Source organism: Macrotis lagotis, chromosome 1 (assembly GCF_037893015.1).
Source record: "Macrotis lagotis isolate mMagLag1 chromosome 1, bilby.v1.9.chrom.fasta, whole genome shotgun sequence".
NCBI classification, from domain to species: domain Eukaryota; kingdom Metazoa; phylum Chordata; class Mammalia; order Peramelemorphia; family Peramelidae; genus Macrotis; species Macrotis lagotis.
This window is the reverse complement of record NC_133658.1, coordinates 48,740,827-48,757,861: the sequence shown is the minus strand read 5'-3', so window position 1 is coordinate 48,757,861 and position 17,035 is coordinate 48,740,827. Positions and strand designations below refer to the sequence as shown.

Here is a 17,035-nt window from a genome sequence, read left to right as displayed (position 1 = left end):
TTCCAGAAATCCAGGTATCCTAGGTTAAAACTTCTTATTCCAGATGAGCTCTAAGGTCCCTTTCAGCTCTTAGCCTTTTGACCCTTTTTTTTTAGTTTTTTTTTTTTTGCAAGGCAAATGGGGTTAAGTGACTTGCCCAAGGCCACAGGGCTAGGTAATTATTAAGTGTCTGAGACCGGATTTGAACCCAAGTACTCCTGACTCCAAAGCCAGTACTTTATCCACTACCCCACCTAGCTGCCCCGACCCTTTCTTAAGAATCCTATTTCCAGGGAGGCAAGGTGGTGCAGTGGATGGAGCACCAGTCCTGGAGTCAGGAGTACCTGAGTTCAAATCCAACCTCAGACACTTAATAATTACCTAGCTGTGTGGCCTTGGGCAAGCTACTTAACCTCATTGCCTTGCAAAAAAAATACCCTGAAAAAAAAAAAAAGAATCCTATTTACATGATGAAGGACTGTTATTGGCCTGCCTTTTATTCTGATCATGATTTATCAGTGCCCTCTCCTAGTTTTCTTCCTGAACTACCTTAGTTCCCCCCACCCCACCCCCATCTACATTTTTCATCAATCATCCAAAAAATTGTATTTAAGATAGTAGCCTAAATTAACTAATTACAAGATTAGTTTCATTGGTTGGCTAATGGGGAAGTCTTGTTTGATCAAACCCCAACAAAGTCAGCCATTTAGGAAAGGCTAACATTAATTGACAAAAGTGAGAATTTTCTGTTGTAATTTAGGTTTTTTAAATGACTGTTTTGGTCAAGAAATTAGCCAATTAATGTTGACATTTTCTGGTTCCAGATGGTGGTTGCAACCTTTATGAGAGGAGGTTAAGCATATCCATCATCTTGGAGGGAAGAAGTAATAACAACTAACAATAATATAGTGCTTTAAAGTTTACAAAGCAGTTTCCTCACAAACATGTGAGGTCAGTAGGACAAAAATTATCAACCTGATTTTTTAGATGAATAAACTGAGGTTCAGACAGTATGTGACTTGCCCAAGTTCACATAGCTAGTAAGCAGGATAGATTTCAGACCAGTATTTTCCAGCCTTCAAATCTAAGGCTCTTTTCTACAACCAAGTTAAAAAAAAACAGTTGAGTGGCAGATTTGTATTAAAATATCTAGAAACACTGTTGGAATGTTTCGACAATTCAAGAAAAAACAAAAATTCATTTTTTTGACCTTTGCTTGGGACTTGTTCTACATCTATAATTTTTGTGGTTCTTTGAATGGGCAGACTTTAAAAAGACTGAGATCTAAAGCATTTCATTTCTCAAAAGGAAAGAAATATCAGGGGACTTGCCAAAGTTATAAGAAAAAGGTGAAATCACAGCCCCTATTTGGGGTTCTCTGAAAATGACAGGGAATAACTATAGGGGCATTAGTGATAGTGAGGACATTATGCTCTAGTTGAATGGGTCCAGGAGGACGGCAGAGCTGTATGACCTTAGAGAGATTCCATGTAGGACCAACCAGATGAAACATCTAGGGCATAAGAAGTCTAACTGGCAGAGGGAACTCAGTGTGTATATATATGTGTATATATATATCTATAGATGTAGATATAGATATAGATATAGATATAGATGGATCTATTTTAAATTGGTTGGGGTGTAAGGGTTAGATTAGGTAGGAACAAAGAGAAACTACAGATTTTGTGGGACTCATTTTCACTATACTCATCAAGCCTTAGCCTAAAGCCAAAACCATAATGTTACTGTGGATGGTTTTTAAGGGATATTTCTTACTATCATACCGATGGTGTCTAGACCCTGAAACTATTTGGGGATAATTGAATTTTTTAAATTTCAGGATATGGGTTCAGTCAACACTGCCATCTAGTGCCAAAGAACTGTTAGTCCATGAGATTGGTTCTGTTAAAGTAAAATACATGCATTATTGGATACTTGGAACAATTTAACCAAATGGCAATAAATTGGCCTATATTACAAAATCCATTTTCAGTTGACCTTGGAAATATGAAAAATAAACTTAAGAGAAGATTAGACTAAGTGATCTTCAAGGTTCCTTCCAGTTCTAAAAACCTATGATCTCAAGACTTTTTTGTTGTACAGTCATTTCAGTTGTGTCTGATTCTTTGTGACCCCATTTGGGGTTTTCCTGGCAAAGATATTGGAGTGGTTTGCCATTTGCCTTCATTTTACAGATGAGGATACTGAGGGTTAAGTGATTTTTCCAAGGTCATACAGCCAATCCTGAGGTGCTCTATCTACTACATTACTTAGCTGCAAATATGATGATTAATAATTAATATTTATGTAGCACTTTAAGTGTTTCAAAGTGCTTCACAAATATTATCTCATCATTTTTTTTTAGTTTTTTTTTTTTTGCAAGGCAATGGGGTTAAGTGGCTTGCCCAAGGCCACACAGCTAGGTAATTAGTAAGTGTCTGATACCTGATTTGAACTCCTGTCCTCCTGACTCCAGGGCTGGTAATCTATCCACTGTGCCACCTAGCCGCCCCTATCTCATCAATTATTATGAAAAAAACTAAAGGAAGAGGTGGTTGCAAAGAAAAACTAACAACGATCCTACTTCTTCAATCTGGCCATTTGTTATCTCTTTCTGGGCTATCTCCCATACTTTTGTTTTTCTGTTTCTTTAAATATGTTTAGTTTTTCCCTTTGGATTACTTCCAATTTGGCCTGCCTGTGGCTTGTTTGGATACAATCTCTCTATGCTTTCTTCCCCATTAGACTGTGAGCTCTTTGAGAACAAGGATCATTCCCCTTTCTTTGTTTCCCCAATACTTGTTTAGCATAGAGAACTGAAAGGAAGTTTATTGATCAAGTTTCAGTTAATCAGCTAGACGTACATTGGGAAGCTCTCTAATCCTGGATGACTGATGGGAAGAAAACTATTTGGCTTAGGTATTTGAACTTGCCTATGAAAAAGCCTATAGTTATTAAGCATTGGAGTAGTTGAGAAAATAAAAAATTTTTTTGCAGTGGAGGGAAGTCTAAAACCACATAGATTCTTTTATACAGAGAATGTTTTGAAGTTCAGAGAAGACTGGCTCAAAGTCTCCCTAGATTGTAAGAAGTCCAGAATAGTGAAAAGAGCTGGAAGACTTGGATTATTAATAATATTAACTTGTTAGTAATGTTAACAATATTAACTCTATGACCATGGGCAAATAAGTTCTCTGAGTCATTGTTTTATCATGTATAAGATGGGAACAATATTTACACAGGGCTGATTAAGAAAATGCCTTGTAAACTTCAAAAACAGACAAAATGGCACTATTCATATTGGAGGCAGGTGTTCACAACTTTGTTGTTTTTGCTGTTCACAACTCCATCAACTGTTCTCTTATGGTTGCCATATTGGCTCCATCATTTCCATTAATTTCAGCAATTATGGAAGTATGTCCAGATGCTTTTTCCTCTACTAGCTGCCAGATGACAGATGGATGGGTGTTTTTTTTTTTTATTTTAGAAAGGTTTTACTTATTTTGTTTTACAATTTTCCCCCCAATCTGGCTTCCTTCCCCCACCCCCACCCCCCACAGAAGGCAGTTTGTTAGTCTTTACATCATTCCCATAGTATGCATTGATCTAAGTTGAATGTGATAAGAGAGAAATCATATACTTACGGAAGGAACATATAGTATGAGATATAGTAGGATTATATAAGACTTTTTCTTTTTAAAGGTAAGAAAACTCCACAATTCTTTCTCAGGATACAGATGGCATTCTCAGTCATAGATACCCCCAAATTGTGCCTGATTGTTGCCCTGTTGGTATGAGCAAGTCCATCAAGGTTGGTTATCACCCCCATGTTGCTGTTAGGGTGTAGTGTTTTTTTGGTTCTGCTCATCTCACTCAGCATCAGTTCATGCAAATCCTTCCAGGCTTCTCTGAATTCCTGTCCCTCCTGGTATAGTTGTTTGTTAATACAGATGATGTAGCCAAACCATGCTTCCAACAGAAATTGTGAATGATTATAGAATCTCTGAGCACTGGTATAGTAGACCTATAATCCTTCCTCTTTTAAGTTTAGAAGGATGACTCTCTTAGGTTCAGGTTTGAGTTACAGTAGGGCTAAAACTGTTCAGGTGTCCCCACTAAACCTAACACCTTCCAAGAGTCTCTAGGCTGCCTATAGGTCAAATGGACCCAGATTGGAAATGGAATAGGCCAAAGATTCAAGGCCTATGAGCTAATGCTGTCCTTCCAACATGAGCAAGATAGGATTGGAAGGATCACAGTAATCTCATGTGTGGAAGGGACCTCAGAGACCTAATCTATTCCATATCTTCACAGTAATAACCTCTCATGCTGGTGAGGGGGAACTCACCATCTCCATAAGACAGTTCTCACTTCCACTTCTGGGAACTCCAAAGATCAAGTTTTTCCCTGACATTGAGCCTTTGTTTTTCAGCGTCCCCCCAAATGTTCTTCTATCCTCTGGAGCCAAAGAGAACAATGACAGCCTCAAGACACATTAAGGTAGCTATCCTATTCTCTTCTTTAGACTTATCCCCCCCGCCCCAGCTCCAAAATTCAAATAAACTCATATGGAATCAAGTATTTATGTACATTAGTAGTGAAGGTGGACAGTGAAACCTTTGTAATGAACATTGTTCATGGCAGAAATTTACCTAATCAAAAATTGTCTCCAAAGTCAAGACAGACAATGGAAAAAGAGAAGACAGCGCAGGTCAATAATAACCAGTCTCTAAGAGGGAGTCTGAATCTCTAATTTTGTAGGGATTATTCTCTCACTTTTATTGAAAGGAGGAAAGATAAACTAATTATCATATTGAAGATATCTGCTGCTGTTGGGAGTACAATGCAGACACAGCCAAATCCAAGCCTTGCACTATTCTGGAGGCACTGGCATGGTGGCTGGAGTTGGTCAGCAAATGAATGAATATCCAAATAATTGTATAATTTTTTTTATACAGAGTTAAGTGAATGAATGTCTATGCTAGGTCTAATGGAAACTAGGGTAACATTCTGGGGTCCCTACTTCCTGCTCAGAAGACCCAATCAAATCATTTAGCAGGCATTTAAGTATCTCCTCTGGGCCAGGTACTAATAGATCTTGGGACTAAAAAAACAAAAGTGAAAAAGCCTTTGTTCTGGAAGAGTTTACAATTTAACAGGGGGGGAGGTGACCTGGGCCACAGATGCTGGACTGGACCTGGACTCAGGAAGACTTGAATTCAAACTGGTCTCAGACACTGACAAGCTGTGATCCTGGGTGAATTCCTTAATCAATCAGTCTGCCATGTTTTCTCATCTGTAAAATGGATTTCCACCTAATTCCCAGGGCTGTTGTGATTAAATAATATTCATAAATGTATTTACAAATTTTAAAGTGCTATTATAACTATTACTATTAAGGTCTACGCAACACTGATATAAGGTATATTGGCAGAGGTGCTAGAACTTGAGGATTAGGCAAGACTTCCTGTAGAGGTAGGTCCTTAAGCCAAGCCTCAAAGGAATTGGAAGGCACAGCAATGGGGGAACATTCTAGATACTGAAGATGCAAAGTTAAAGAGAGGAGTATCATGAATAAGCAATAACCTAGTTTGAATCCTTCATTTCACTGATGCTGATACAGGTCTGGTGAGTCCGATGGCCCAGTCACATAAAGTTCAGACCCTGGTTCAGTATTTCAATGCCAAGCTGCTGGCTCATCTCAAGTATATTTAATGGGATGAGACCTTTCAAGGGACACATGTAGATGACTCCTCTCAGGGAGTTTCAGACCTGGGTTCTGCTGCTTTCAAGACCTTTAGCTGGGTTGTCTCATCACCTAAACTCACTCCAGCCTCACTGATCATTAGTCACAAATGACTAGAACACAAATTTACAAACCAAACCATTTAATTATCTCTTGGAAAGTAAACAATATATGGAGCTGAATCTCAAATCCTGAAGTTGCTGAGGCAATCTCAGGCTCAGAAAATGAAGTCCCTTGGGATGGAATCCTCTACCAAGAGTTCAGGAGATAAAAGGCAGTGACCAAATTTTATGCACTGCTGGGAACAGACCCAAATGGTCTTAAAGATAAGAAGAGGGCAGACAATGGGTTTTCAAAACATGGTTTTATTGGGGGAAAAAAACCTACTATGCTAAACCTTTGCTCCTCACTTTCCACACAATACTTGAGGCCCAGACCACAAAACCGCGATATCCCATGCCTGTGCCATAGCTGCCACTTTAGGTGAACTCGATCCCCTTTATCCTCTTACTTACTTGAATGACCCCAAAGCAAGGGACTTCCCTTTCTGAGATAAGGCAAAGAACTATCAAAACAATGTTATAACAAGCACTTGACAGTGGAAAAAAAACCCTCTAGCAGCATACTCATATCGCTTGCAATATTTTAATTTCCAAAAAACCCCAAGTTTTATTTTTTCTCCTTTTTCTCTTCTTTCTTGGTATCACCCTTTTCCTTATCTTTTTCTTTGTCATCTTTTCTCTCTTTTTTGCTCTCCTCTTTTTCCTGCCCCTCCTTCTTCTCTGCATCCCGGTTGGCAATCTTATTGTTGATGAGATTGTGCAAGGCAACCACTGAACGGATCAGTGAGGCCAAGTACACCACCACCATTTGGTCATTGGTCTTCAGATAAAATGCCTTGACAAATTCTTGTAGGTTGACATCAGGCAACAGATTGAAGACATCCTGCAACTGGTAGATTATCTGGTGGTTGATGGGCAACTTGCCCATTGCCACTTTCTCCAGGTAGCCCCTGATGTCCAGAAGCTTGGAGTTCAGTCCCTTTAAGCCATGGACTTGATTTGTGATACGCTGAGAAAGAGTGCCCACTGTGGTATCTTTGATGTCTCTAAAATAGTTCAAAACAGGACAGAAAATTGTATTAGGCAACTGTCCTTCCAAAAGGCTCTATTTTTTAAGAAAACGCCCAGTTTTGGTCAGAGAAAGGAAGGATTAGGAATATTAACTATTATATGTTTATTACTGATGAGTTTATAGGATCATAAGATTTTGACCTGGAAATGACTTCAAAGATTATATGATCCAACAGAAAAGTTCACTATTCCTGTTTATTTTTTGCAAGGCAATGGGATTAAGTGACTTGCCCACGGTCACACAGCTAGGTACTTAATAAATGTCTGAGGCCAGATTTGAACTCAGGTACTCCTGACTCCAGGGCCAGTGCTCCATCCACTGCGCCACCTAGCCGCCCCCGTCCTTCATTTTCAAAGATCACATCAGGGAGGTGATGCCATGACAAGCACATGAACAGAATTTGTGTGAGGTGGAGCTGTGCCAAGTCACCAGCCTCACTTCTCCTCCAAAGCCATCTGGGTCCAGTGGAAAGCTATGAATCAGGACATTTGAGATGGCCCTGGATATGAGACAATCAGGGTTAAGTGACTTGGTCACGGCTATTAAAAGTCAAGTGTCTGAGGCTGGATTCGAACTCCTGTCCGCCTGGGTCCAAGGACAGTGCTCTATCCACCAGATAGATACCTAGATATCCCTATTAAGAGGAAAAATTTTTCCTGAAACGAAAAGTCCCTTAACCTTTCTAAACCTCAGTTTCCTCATTTGTAAAATGAGACTGAGCTAGATAATTTCTTCTATATCCTAGGATCATGATAATACTCACATGACCTACTTCGAAGTGCTATTGTTAAGAAGGTATTCTGCAAAGTTAGATATTCATATCTGACTTGCTAAGACACAAAACAAATAAATGACTACTAAAAGATAAGTGTATGTTTTAGGCAAATGGTAGGAAGCAGGAGGCACAGAGGAAAGGGAACGGGGCTCAAACCTCTCTTGAGATCTTGGTAAGCCCTCCCCCTAATCCCCAGTCTCAGTCTTTCCTCTGGAAAGCATGGACCAGGTGGCTCCTCCCTCTGAGCCTCTATGATAGTCACAGCCTTGCTTTGCCTTGCAGTGGCCATGACCCTGGAGGTCAGGTCTCACCGGAGTAGATGCTCCACTCCTACTTCTTCTGCTTCCTCTGCTCCAATTTCACTAGTCACATGCTCAAACGTCTTGGAGGTGGGAGTTCCATCCTGAAAGAGAGGACGACTGACTGTCATGACATGATAATAGCTTGATATGATATAAATAAGTCAAGTCTCTGGATGGCTACATTATTGAGAATGGACACAGAAAGGCAGGGGATGGCTTGCAATCTACACCAGCTGTCGAGAGGGCAGATCCACTAGACTCTTGAGCAAACCTGTGCTATCTCCTGCCTAGCTGCCCATACACATAGTTATGTTTAGATGATAGAACACTTGTAGAGTTGAAATAAATTTAACTTTTTCTGGTAATAAGTTTGAATACGTTCATAAATAGAATTGCTTAATAGATTACAAGCCCTGCAAACAAAATAAAACCTCTTGGCCCTGTTTTGCTTTCTTTTCATCCCTGCATTACTTTTGTGACTGTAATGAAAGGTTCCACACAGAGGTCAGGAGCCACTGTCAAAAAGGATCAGCTCTTCAGCAATACTCTGGGCAAGCCTACATGTCTTCTAAGAAGCACTAGGCATCGAGGACAAGGTAGGACAAGGTCAGTGGTCATATATCAAATGTTCCTTCTGGATGTCAGTATTTTGCAGACCTGATCCTGTAGGCAGACAGACAACCCTATCATTTGAAAACATTCCCTGGTATCAAAACCCCTAAAGTTCTTAGGAGGCAGTGAACTCAGGGAGGGGGAGGAATAAGGAGTGGACTGGATCTGCTGGATCCTTAGGACCTGGTTCCAGTTTTGTTATTAACTTTTCACTTGACTCTCTAGGTCACCATTTCCTAATCTGAAAAAAAGAAGGGAATGAACCAATGCTCTTTAACATCCTTTCCGATACTAACTCAAAGTAGAGCTTTTAAAACTCAAGTATACACAGAAACTAACAATGTCTTTTTGCTTTGCAGCAATATGACAGGAGATTTTGTTTTAAACATGTCAGATACAAAACAGAACCAAAGCCATGTGTTCTTGGAATAGATGAAAATAAAAAAAAAAAACCCAAAAATGTTGAAATGATGACTTACATCATGAACTTCTTCAACGGAAATATAGGCTTCTGTGGGCAGCCCAAGGTCCTTTGGCTTCACATCAATAATCACCAATACCTGAAGGAGAAAACACTTTAGCAAACCCTAACAGGCATGGCACATCAATAATCACCAATACCTGAAGGAGAAAACACTTTAGCAAACCCTAACAGGCATGGCAGAGAAGAGAATGCAGAGACAAGTTTCAGGCTCATCAATCCATGGGTCTTCATAGGGTTATCCTGCCAGCAATGAGCCACAAGGTAAGCCCACAATACAAAACTTGCTCAATGTTTTCAACATTATTAAGGAACAAGCTAATTAATATGTGATAAATGGAGACACTTCTCTTTAAGCTTAAATAATTTACTATAATTTCACATTCCTCTATGATCTTCCCGTTTGAGCTGGGTTGGCAATACAAGTAACCAAGGGTATTTTTGAAGGGTTATTATTTGAAAGCACTTACTGAGTTAGGACAGTATCTTTTCATGAGTTCATTGATGGCTATATCATTCTTGTGTAGTTTTGGTCCTGTATGGTACCACCCAACTATTCTTTCTCTGGCTGGGAAGGAAAAAAACAAAAGAATTCTAATAAGTCTAATTTTGAAAAGGTCAATTAAGTGAAGGAATTCAAATGGGAGGATTAATGTCTTGTTTTCTGAACTTCTAAAGATTTCAGGCATCTAAACCTAATGGAACTGGTTCTGATGAGCATGCGAAATTCAATGATCATAGTCTTCTGAGTCTCTACTGAGATGAGAAAGGGAATAAAGTGCCAACTAGAAATTATTAAGCACCTACTCTACAATGGGTAATATAGGGAATAAAAAAAGAGAGAGAGGCAATAAAGTAAACTTTAATTTTTTATAGATAGAATTTGTCTATAATCCATACCCTCATTACTATGCTTGAATATATAGTACTTAGCTTCCACAATATAAAATTAGAACAAATTTTGTTTTCATTTCTATAAAAAGCATCTGAAAGAATGTATTCTGTCAAAATAATTTCCCTAAAATAAATTTCTGGTCAAAGAATTGTAGTATGATACAGTATAATGAAAAAGTATATTGAATTAGGAGTTAAAGAGACTTGGTTTTGCCCCTTCTAAAATGTGATTATGGGCATTCCATTCAACCTTTCCATATCTTTTTTTTAAACTATAAAACTAGGGGGCTAGATTAAATATGAACTCATATTTACATAGTTAGTTCTTTATAATTATGCATAATTATAAAATATTACAAGTCCTTCTAATAAAATACATACCATTGACCTTCTTAAACATTCCATACATATTTTCTAAATAGTCGTGATCAAGAAACCAGACTGAGTCATCTTTGTCATCTTCATCAAAAGGGACTAAAGAGAAAAACAAGACACGGTTTATTATGGTGGCTAATGAAAAGTGTAGAAATATACAAAAACAGATAGTCCTCAACTTTATCACCTAATAATCTACTCTGAAATTGCATTCAGTAAAGCTATAATCTCAATTTACTGGCTTATCCTAGAATCAGTATTAAAAATAAACAATAATGCCTATTTGTGTGGACCACTTTAATTATTACTTACTAATATCAAATGACCAGAATGTTTGAGAAAAGATTAACAAGAAAAATCAAAAATTTAAAGGTGGATAGTTTGACAATGAATTTAACCTTTTGGCCAGACAGATGTAATATTATCTGTTACCTGCAAAACTGTTGGATACATCAAGTACTTTTTTCTGCCATGACCCCAAAAGCACACCAACAACACGCTTTTGATTTCCAACTTTTCCTATTCTGAAAAATAAAATAGAAGGTAGTCAGTTTGTATAAATGCACAAACACATGAGCCCCTGCATGTGACATTTAGAGGCTAATATAAATACTTATCACAAAACGACTGAGATTCAACAGAGATGACAGAGGACAGTACCAGTAAATGTTGGAAGGGTTGTAGTTAGACAGAAACACTAGTGCAAGATTGGCAAAAACGGGAATCAAGTGAAACAATTTGGAATTGAGGAAACGAACCATCTACAATGTCCAGACCCAGAGAGTTCTCAACTAGGTTCAGACCCCAAAAGGAGGCCACTGGTAAGTAGGAAGTCTCCCTATACACAAAAATATTTTCAGCAGGATTTTCTGTGATGCAAAGAATTGGACAAAAATAGATACCCAATGACTGAGGAGTGGTCAAACAAATGGTGATGCATGGATGTAATGAAACAGTACTGAGGTGATGCATGGATGTAATGAAACAGTACTGAGGTGTAAGAAATACAAATATGATGAATATAGAGAAGTATAATGTAAGTTCTAGGCAAAATTAGGCAGTGAAGAATCCAGAATACAACATACACCAGGGTTGTCCAAAATGTGGCGTGCAGTGCGATTTTATGCAGTTCCCTGGGGGTTTACTAAATGCTTTAGTACAGGAAGCCTAGCTACCACGGAGCTCTCACTAAAATGGCAAATCAAAAAATACTGTTGTTTCAATAAAAACTTTCAAAACTTGGGTTGGACAATCCTGACATACACAATGACTATCTCAATGTAAATGCAAGAAGACTCCCGCACTCCCCCCATTCAAAAGTGAATGTTATAAAATTACAAAGAACAAGTTTGGCTTCAGAGACAGAAATATAAGATCTTCTCTTGCCACCTCTCCAGAGGTGAGAGGTCCATGGGTTAAGTGTAGTACACTGTACATATTTCCAGACTTTTTTGGACTGGATGATCAGTTATCTTGAGTCTCATCCCCATTCTTTTCATGTTTAAAAAATATTATTTGTTATTATATGGGGGAGGCTCCTCTGGAATGGGTTCCAGGGGCAAGGTGAATGTGAAAAAAATCAAAAGGTCAACGAAAATGTATTTAAAAAAAGAAAATACAGATTTCATAGTTACAAATGGATTAGTCTTCTTGGTAGCTGTTACTAAATAAATGGGAATAGACAGGTTTTGACTTTTTTTTTAATTTACTCCTAAAAAAAAGTTAGAAATCTTTCAAGTCTGTATTAAATAGTCATCCAATCCAGGAATGTTAGTATTTTTGAAGGAGCTGTGATCTCTGATAGCATGAAACCTATCCACACCAACTCAAATTGTGCAACACTTGGTTATATCTTTTTATAAATTCTTGAAAGAAGGTTTACACAATGGATGGGGAAGCCTTTCTTAAGATTAGGGATTCTAAAACTATGGGTCATATGTCCCACTGAAGTCTAATGAAGTCAAATATTATTAAAGCAGTTTGATGCTCCTAGAAAATCGTGGACTAACCAAAAGAAAGATATAATTTTTTTCACATCCAAGTTCACAGACTCATCTATGGATCCCAAGTTAAGAGCTCCTCCTCTAGATTTTGACATGATGTAGACAGGAATAGAGCACACTGATTATTCATTTGTTGTTCCTCACTTTCACAATTTAATTAGTCCACTTTCCTTCCAGTTTTACAATCTCTTTTATGTAAGTTTTGTTGTACAATTTTTTCCTTGATAATTTAACTACAACTTATTTATAATTATTATGAATCTTTCTCTTGCCATGTGGGTGACTCACTGTGGCATTTCATGATCTAAAGCCCTATTTCAGCTTGGAAATACTGGTATTTAAAAAGAGGATTTTTGTTTCAGGGAAAAGCCAAAAGTCAAAAATGCTATAAAATTTCCCAAATGTAAGTCAGTCTTCCTACTATTCAATTATGAATCCAGTTTGCTGACCATCTGCAGTATCTGTGCAAGATAAAACATACTAATAAGACCAACTCTGTGTGTAGGTTCTCTAATTGAGTATTAGTTTGAATATTAAGTACTCTTTATCCCCTTGATTTTTCTGGTATGATGGCTACTTAAGGTTAATTTTCTGGAAACTATTCAATGTTTTGGGACTTAGAGCAACAATACTGGCAAACAAGGGTGTCTGGAGGACTTGATCATATCATCTTTAGGGAATCCTTCCTTCTACTTGGACTCTGTGATGAGTATCATGTCTGTACAGTATTTTCTTTCACTTATTCAGACCTTTAGTGATCAGGTTCTATGTTTTACCTGATATCAAGAATGTGATGTTACAGTTCAAATGTAGTTGGCTTTACTGTTGTTGAGAAAATTTTAAAATTTGGTAAACAGGCCTGAAATTATAAGGCTTTCAAATGTTATTTGACCCAGAGTTTGGAAAATATATTTAAAAGTTACTATATTTAATTTTTTTCCAAGTTTCTCCAAGCTCTGTTTCTTCCATTTCCCAAACTTTTTCCTATCCTAAAGTCTCAACTTGTTTTTAATATTATTTCTGGAAATACCTCCTCCACCAAAAACAAATCACGTCTAACAATGCATACAACATTATGTCCTCTTTGATGAGAGGAAAGAAATATATTTAATTTCATTTTCTGGAACCATTACTGGTTTTCTAATTACTCAGTCTGGCTTCCTTGTAGTGCTCTTTTCATGTAGAATATTGTTCCTTGGTTCTGGTTGTTTCATTCTGCATCAGTTTATAAATATGAAGATTTGAGTTCAAATTCTGCCTAAAAAATTTATTGGTTCTAGAACCCTGGGCAAATCACTTAATCTTTCTGTGTCTCAGTTTGTTCATCTATAAAACTAGGAGGTTGGACTTCACCTTTATTGTTCAGTCCTAAATTTAGAATCCTATTCCTGTCGTTCTAATTTCCTCATATTCCTCACTCTCACTGTACAATAATATCCTGTCACATTTATATTACAGTTTGTTAAACCACTCTCCAAATGATGGGCACCCACTTTGTTTTTTACTATAAAAGCTGACATGAATGTCTTGGCATATACTTGCTTTTGACTTCCTTGGGGTGTAAACCTTGAAACTATTTTGCTGGGTCAGAAGGTATTGACAGTTTAGTAACTTTTCCTTGATTGATTCCAATTGGTTAGACCAATTCCAAGGTCCAACTGTCCATCCTATCAGAGTACCAAATCTTTTTAAAGTTAAGTCAATGCTCCATGAAGGCAAGATTCTTTTCTGGATCTTTCTGACTTGGTTTCACAGATGCTAAGAAAAACTTAACACTGCTTTGTTCTGCTAGAGGAAGCTATGTCTGTAAGGTCAACTGGACATAATGCTATGTACTTGGTACCTACCAAGGGCCTGATCAGGATTCCTGAATTTTTGTGCCATGGAGTCTTTGACAGTTTGGTAAAACCTATGAATCTCTTCTTCAAAAAATGTTTATTGTCTACATTCCTAATTAAAGATGTCAAATTTCAGTTAATTTTAGTGAAAATAAAAGATATAGTTCATAGACCTGAAGTTAAGAATTCCTGATTTGAAAACTTACATTCAACTATTAAAGGCAGTTAGATGACAGAGTGGGTAAGAGGGCTGGGCCTGGAGACAGGAAGACCTGAGGTCAAATCTGGCCTCAGACATGTATTAGCTGTATGATCCTTGGCAAGTCACTTACCCCCATCTACCTCAGTTTCCTCCTGTGTAAAATGGGGATCAGAATAGCACCTGCCTCCCATGATTGTTGTGACGATCAAATGAAATGATACTTGTAAAAGCAGGTCTTGGCCCATAGTAAGCACTGGATAATGTTAGCTATTAGTATTATTTTTATAGCTCCTGTACTAGCTGAAGCATGGAATTACTAGATATTTGTTGACCATATCTTTTCAGAAACAAATATCTAGTATCACATCATCCCATCACCATTTAAAATTTCTACTTTATCTTTTCCCAGACCTGCTTCAAATATTTTCACTCATAAGACAGCACTCAATTTGTACTGGATCTTCCCAAGGAGACTGTGGGCACTGTGACGACAAGCTTGTTTTACAGACAGGAATCTTGAGATACACAGGTAAAATGATTTTTTTGCCACCATCGCAGCAGATATTGAAGTACAATAGTTTTAAGGTTACAAAGCATTTTACAGACATTCTCTCATTTAATCTTGAAGCCAATCTGTGAAGTAGGAATAAACATCATTATCTACATAGGAAATTAAATTTAAGAGAAGTGGTCAGAGTGGGGGCCTTTGATACGCCCAATGTTCTACTATCAAATCACACAGCTCTCTGTCAAAGAAGAGGGGATGGGGTGACTGATCAGCTTGAGGGGCCATACTGCCTTACTGCTTTTCAATATAAGCTAACTTTTCTTTTTCTTTCTTTTTTTTTTTTAAGGTTTTTGCAAGGCAAATGGGGTTAGATGGTTTGCCCAAGGCCACACAGCTAGGTAATTATTAAGTGTCTGAGACTGGATTTGAACCCAGGTACTCCTGACTCTGGGGCCAGTGCTTTATCCACTGTGCCACCTAGCTGCCCCATGGTAACTTTTCTTTTAATAAGCTACTATTGATATTTACTCTAGGCCAGAAAAAGCCAGAGAACTATGGGATCAAACAAACTTTGGGACTCTTGCCTACAGGATCCTACTGATTTATTTATTAGTAGACAAGTTACTTGATTAAAACCGAGTTTCCAAATCTGGTGAAATGAGCAAAGTATCATACTCCATATCAGCAACTCTTAAAACAATAATGATGTTCTTCTACAAGAAATGAAAAAAAAAAACACAATGATCAGCACCCTAAAAAAGTATTCATATGATATAATACATAGTATTCTCAACTCACTGCGTATTTTTTGTTTTTGTGTTTGATGTTAGTCGTTAGGTTGGCCTGAGTTTTATAAAGCCAAATTCAAATAGGAGCAAGATCCCATCTTTTAGAAAGAAACAATCTGAATCTAAGGTTCAAAGAAATTAAGTATAACAAACATTTATTTATATTTGAAGATTTAAGAATATAAATAAGATAGCCTGGGCATCCCAAATATAAGCAGGAGTTGGAAGAATACAGTTCTCCAAACAAGTACTATCACAATTATCTTCACTTTAACATTTCTCAACCTTTCTATTTCTTCAATTCTATTGGTCTCATTCTTATAAGACTTTGCAGACCCGCATTATACCTGAACGTTACAATTTCAATAAACTGGATCTAAGCAATAAACAAACATACATATTTATATAGGTATATAAATAATGTACAAATAATTCCTATTATAAATCTGTTCTAAAAGGGAAACTACTCTGTCAGGGAGCTGATAGGTACAGATGGCAAAGGTGGTTGGAGAGAGATGCCGTAATTCTTTAGATCTCATTCTTTGTATTTTATTTGGTCATTATTAAGTGTCTGAGGCCGCATTTGAACCCAGGTCCTCCTGACTCCAGGGCAGGGGGCTCTATCCATTGTGCCACCTAGCCGCCCCCAGATCTCATTCTTTAGGGTATCAAGGCCAATGTCCTCATTTTAAAGATGAGGAAACTGGCGTGTGGTGACTTGCCAGGTAAGATCTCGTCAAACATTCAGTTTTCCTTCACGCTGTTTTATTCCCCTTCCCGGACTATAAGTGAATCTCGCCCCGTTCTCGCCGTGGTCTTCTGCACACGAGAGTAACAACGTGAGCTCAGGCTTGCTAAAGCCCGGCTGCTTTCCTTACAGGAGGCCAGAGCAAGGGAGGGGGCTGGCCAGGCAGGTAGGGGGGCACTTCCCTTGGCCTCCAGCTCCTCGGGCGACCCCTGGGCTTGGGCCCCGGGCTCTGGTGCCGGCCGGGGCAACGCTACCCGTCTGCTCTACGAACGCATAAATGCGAGGAGCATCTTCCGGACAGGGGGTCGGCGGCTCGGGTCCTCGGGCCCGTGGGGGGCCTCTGACCGAGCGATCTGCGGCCATGGCCCCGACCCCGGGGAGGGCGGCTCCCGAGGCCTCAGGCCCGGCGGTGACTCAGCCGCGGCCGCGGGCCTAGGCCTCAGCCCGCCCGCCGCCCGCCGGCCCGCCGCGCTCACCGGTTGAAGTGGTCCACCACGCTGAGGAGCACCAGGGGGTGAACCACCACCTTCTGCACCGCCAGCTCCGGCATCGCGCCCGCCCGCCGAGTCCGTGTCCCGGCAGAAGTCGGCGGCCGCGGCGACTCCCTGCCCTCGGCGAAAGCCAGCTTCCGACTCCGCCTCTTCCGCCGC

At 38.9% G+C, this 17,035-nt stretch overlaps 1 protein-coding gene across 1 annotated transcript; it reads right to left on the bottom strand.

Annotated features, from left to right (window-relative positions):
• Positions 1–5,840: 5,840 nt before the first annotated feature.
• On the bottom strand, positions 5,841–17,016 carry PSMD7 (proteasome 26S subunit, non-ATPase 7). Its single transcript, XM_074200283.1, has 7 exons — positions 16,862–17,016; positions 10,731–10,822; positions 10,305–10,397; positions 9,500–9,597; positions 9,028–9,108; positions 7,946–8,037; positions 5,841–6,833 (listed from the first exon to the last, which is right to left on the bottom strand). Exons 1-7 carry the CDS (start codon positions 16,933–16,935, stop codon positions 6,395–6,397), a joined length of 969 nt encoding a protein of 322 aa, XP_074056384.1. The 5' UTR covers positions 16,936–17,016; the 3' UTR covers positions 5,841–6,394.
• Positions 17,017–17,035: the final 19 nt, after the last annotated feature.

Coding starts and splice junctions, on each gene's coding strand:
- PSMD7 (XM_074200283.1), bottom strand. CDS start 16,935: ATGCCGGAGCTGGCGGTGCAGAAGGTGGTGGTTCACCCCCTGGTGCTC. Junction 9,109..9,499: donor AAAGATACTGTCCTAACTCA/GTAAGTGCTTTC, acceptor TTTCTCCTTCAG/GTATTGGTGATTATTGATGT. Junction 6,834..7,945: donor GGAGTGGAGCATCTACTCCG/GTGAGACCTGAC, acceptor GAACTATTTTAG/AGACATCAAAGATACCACAG.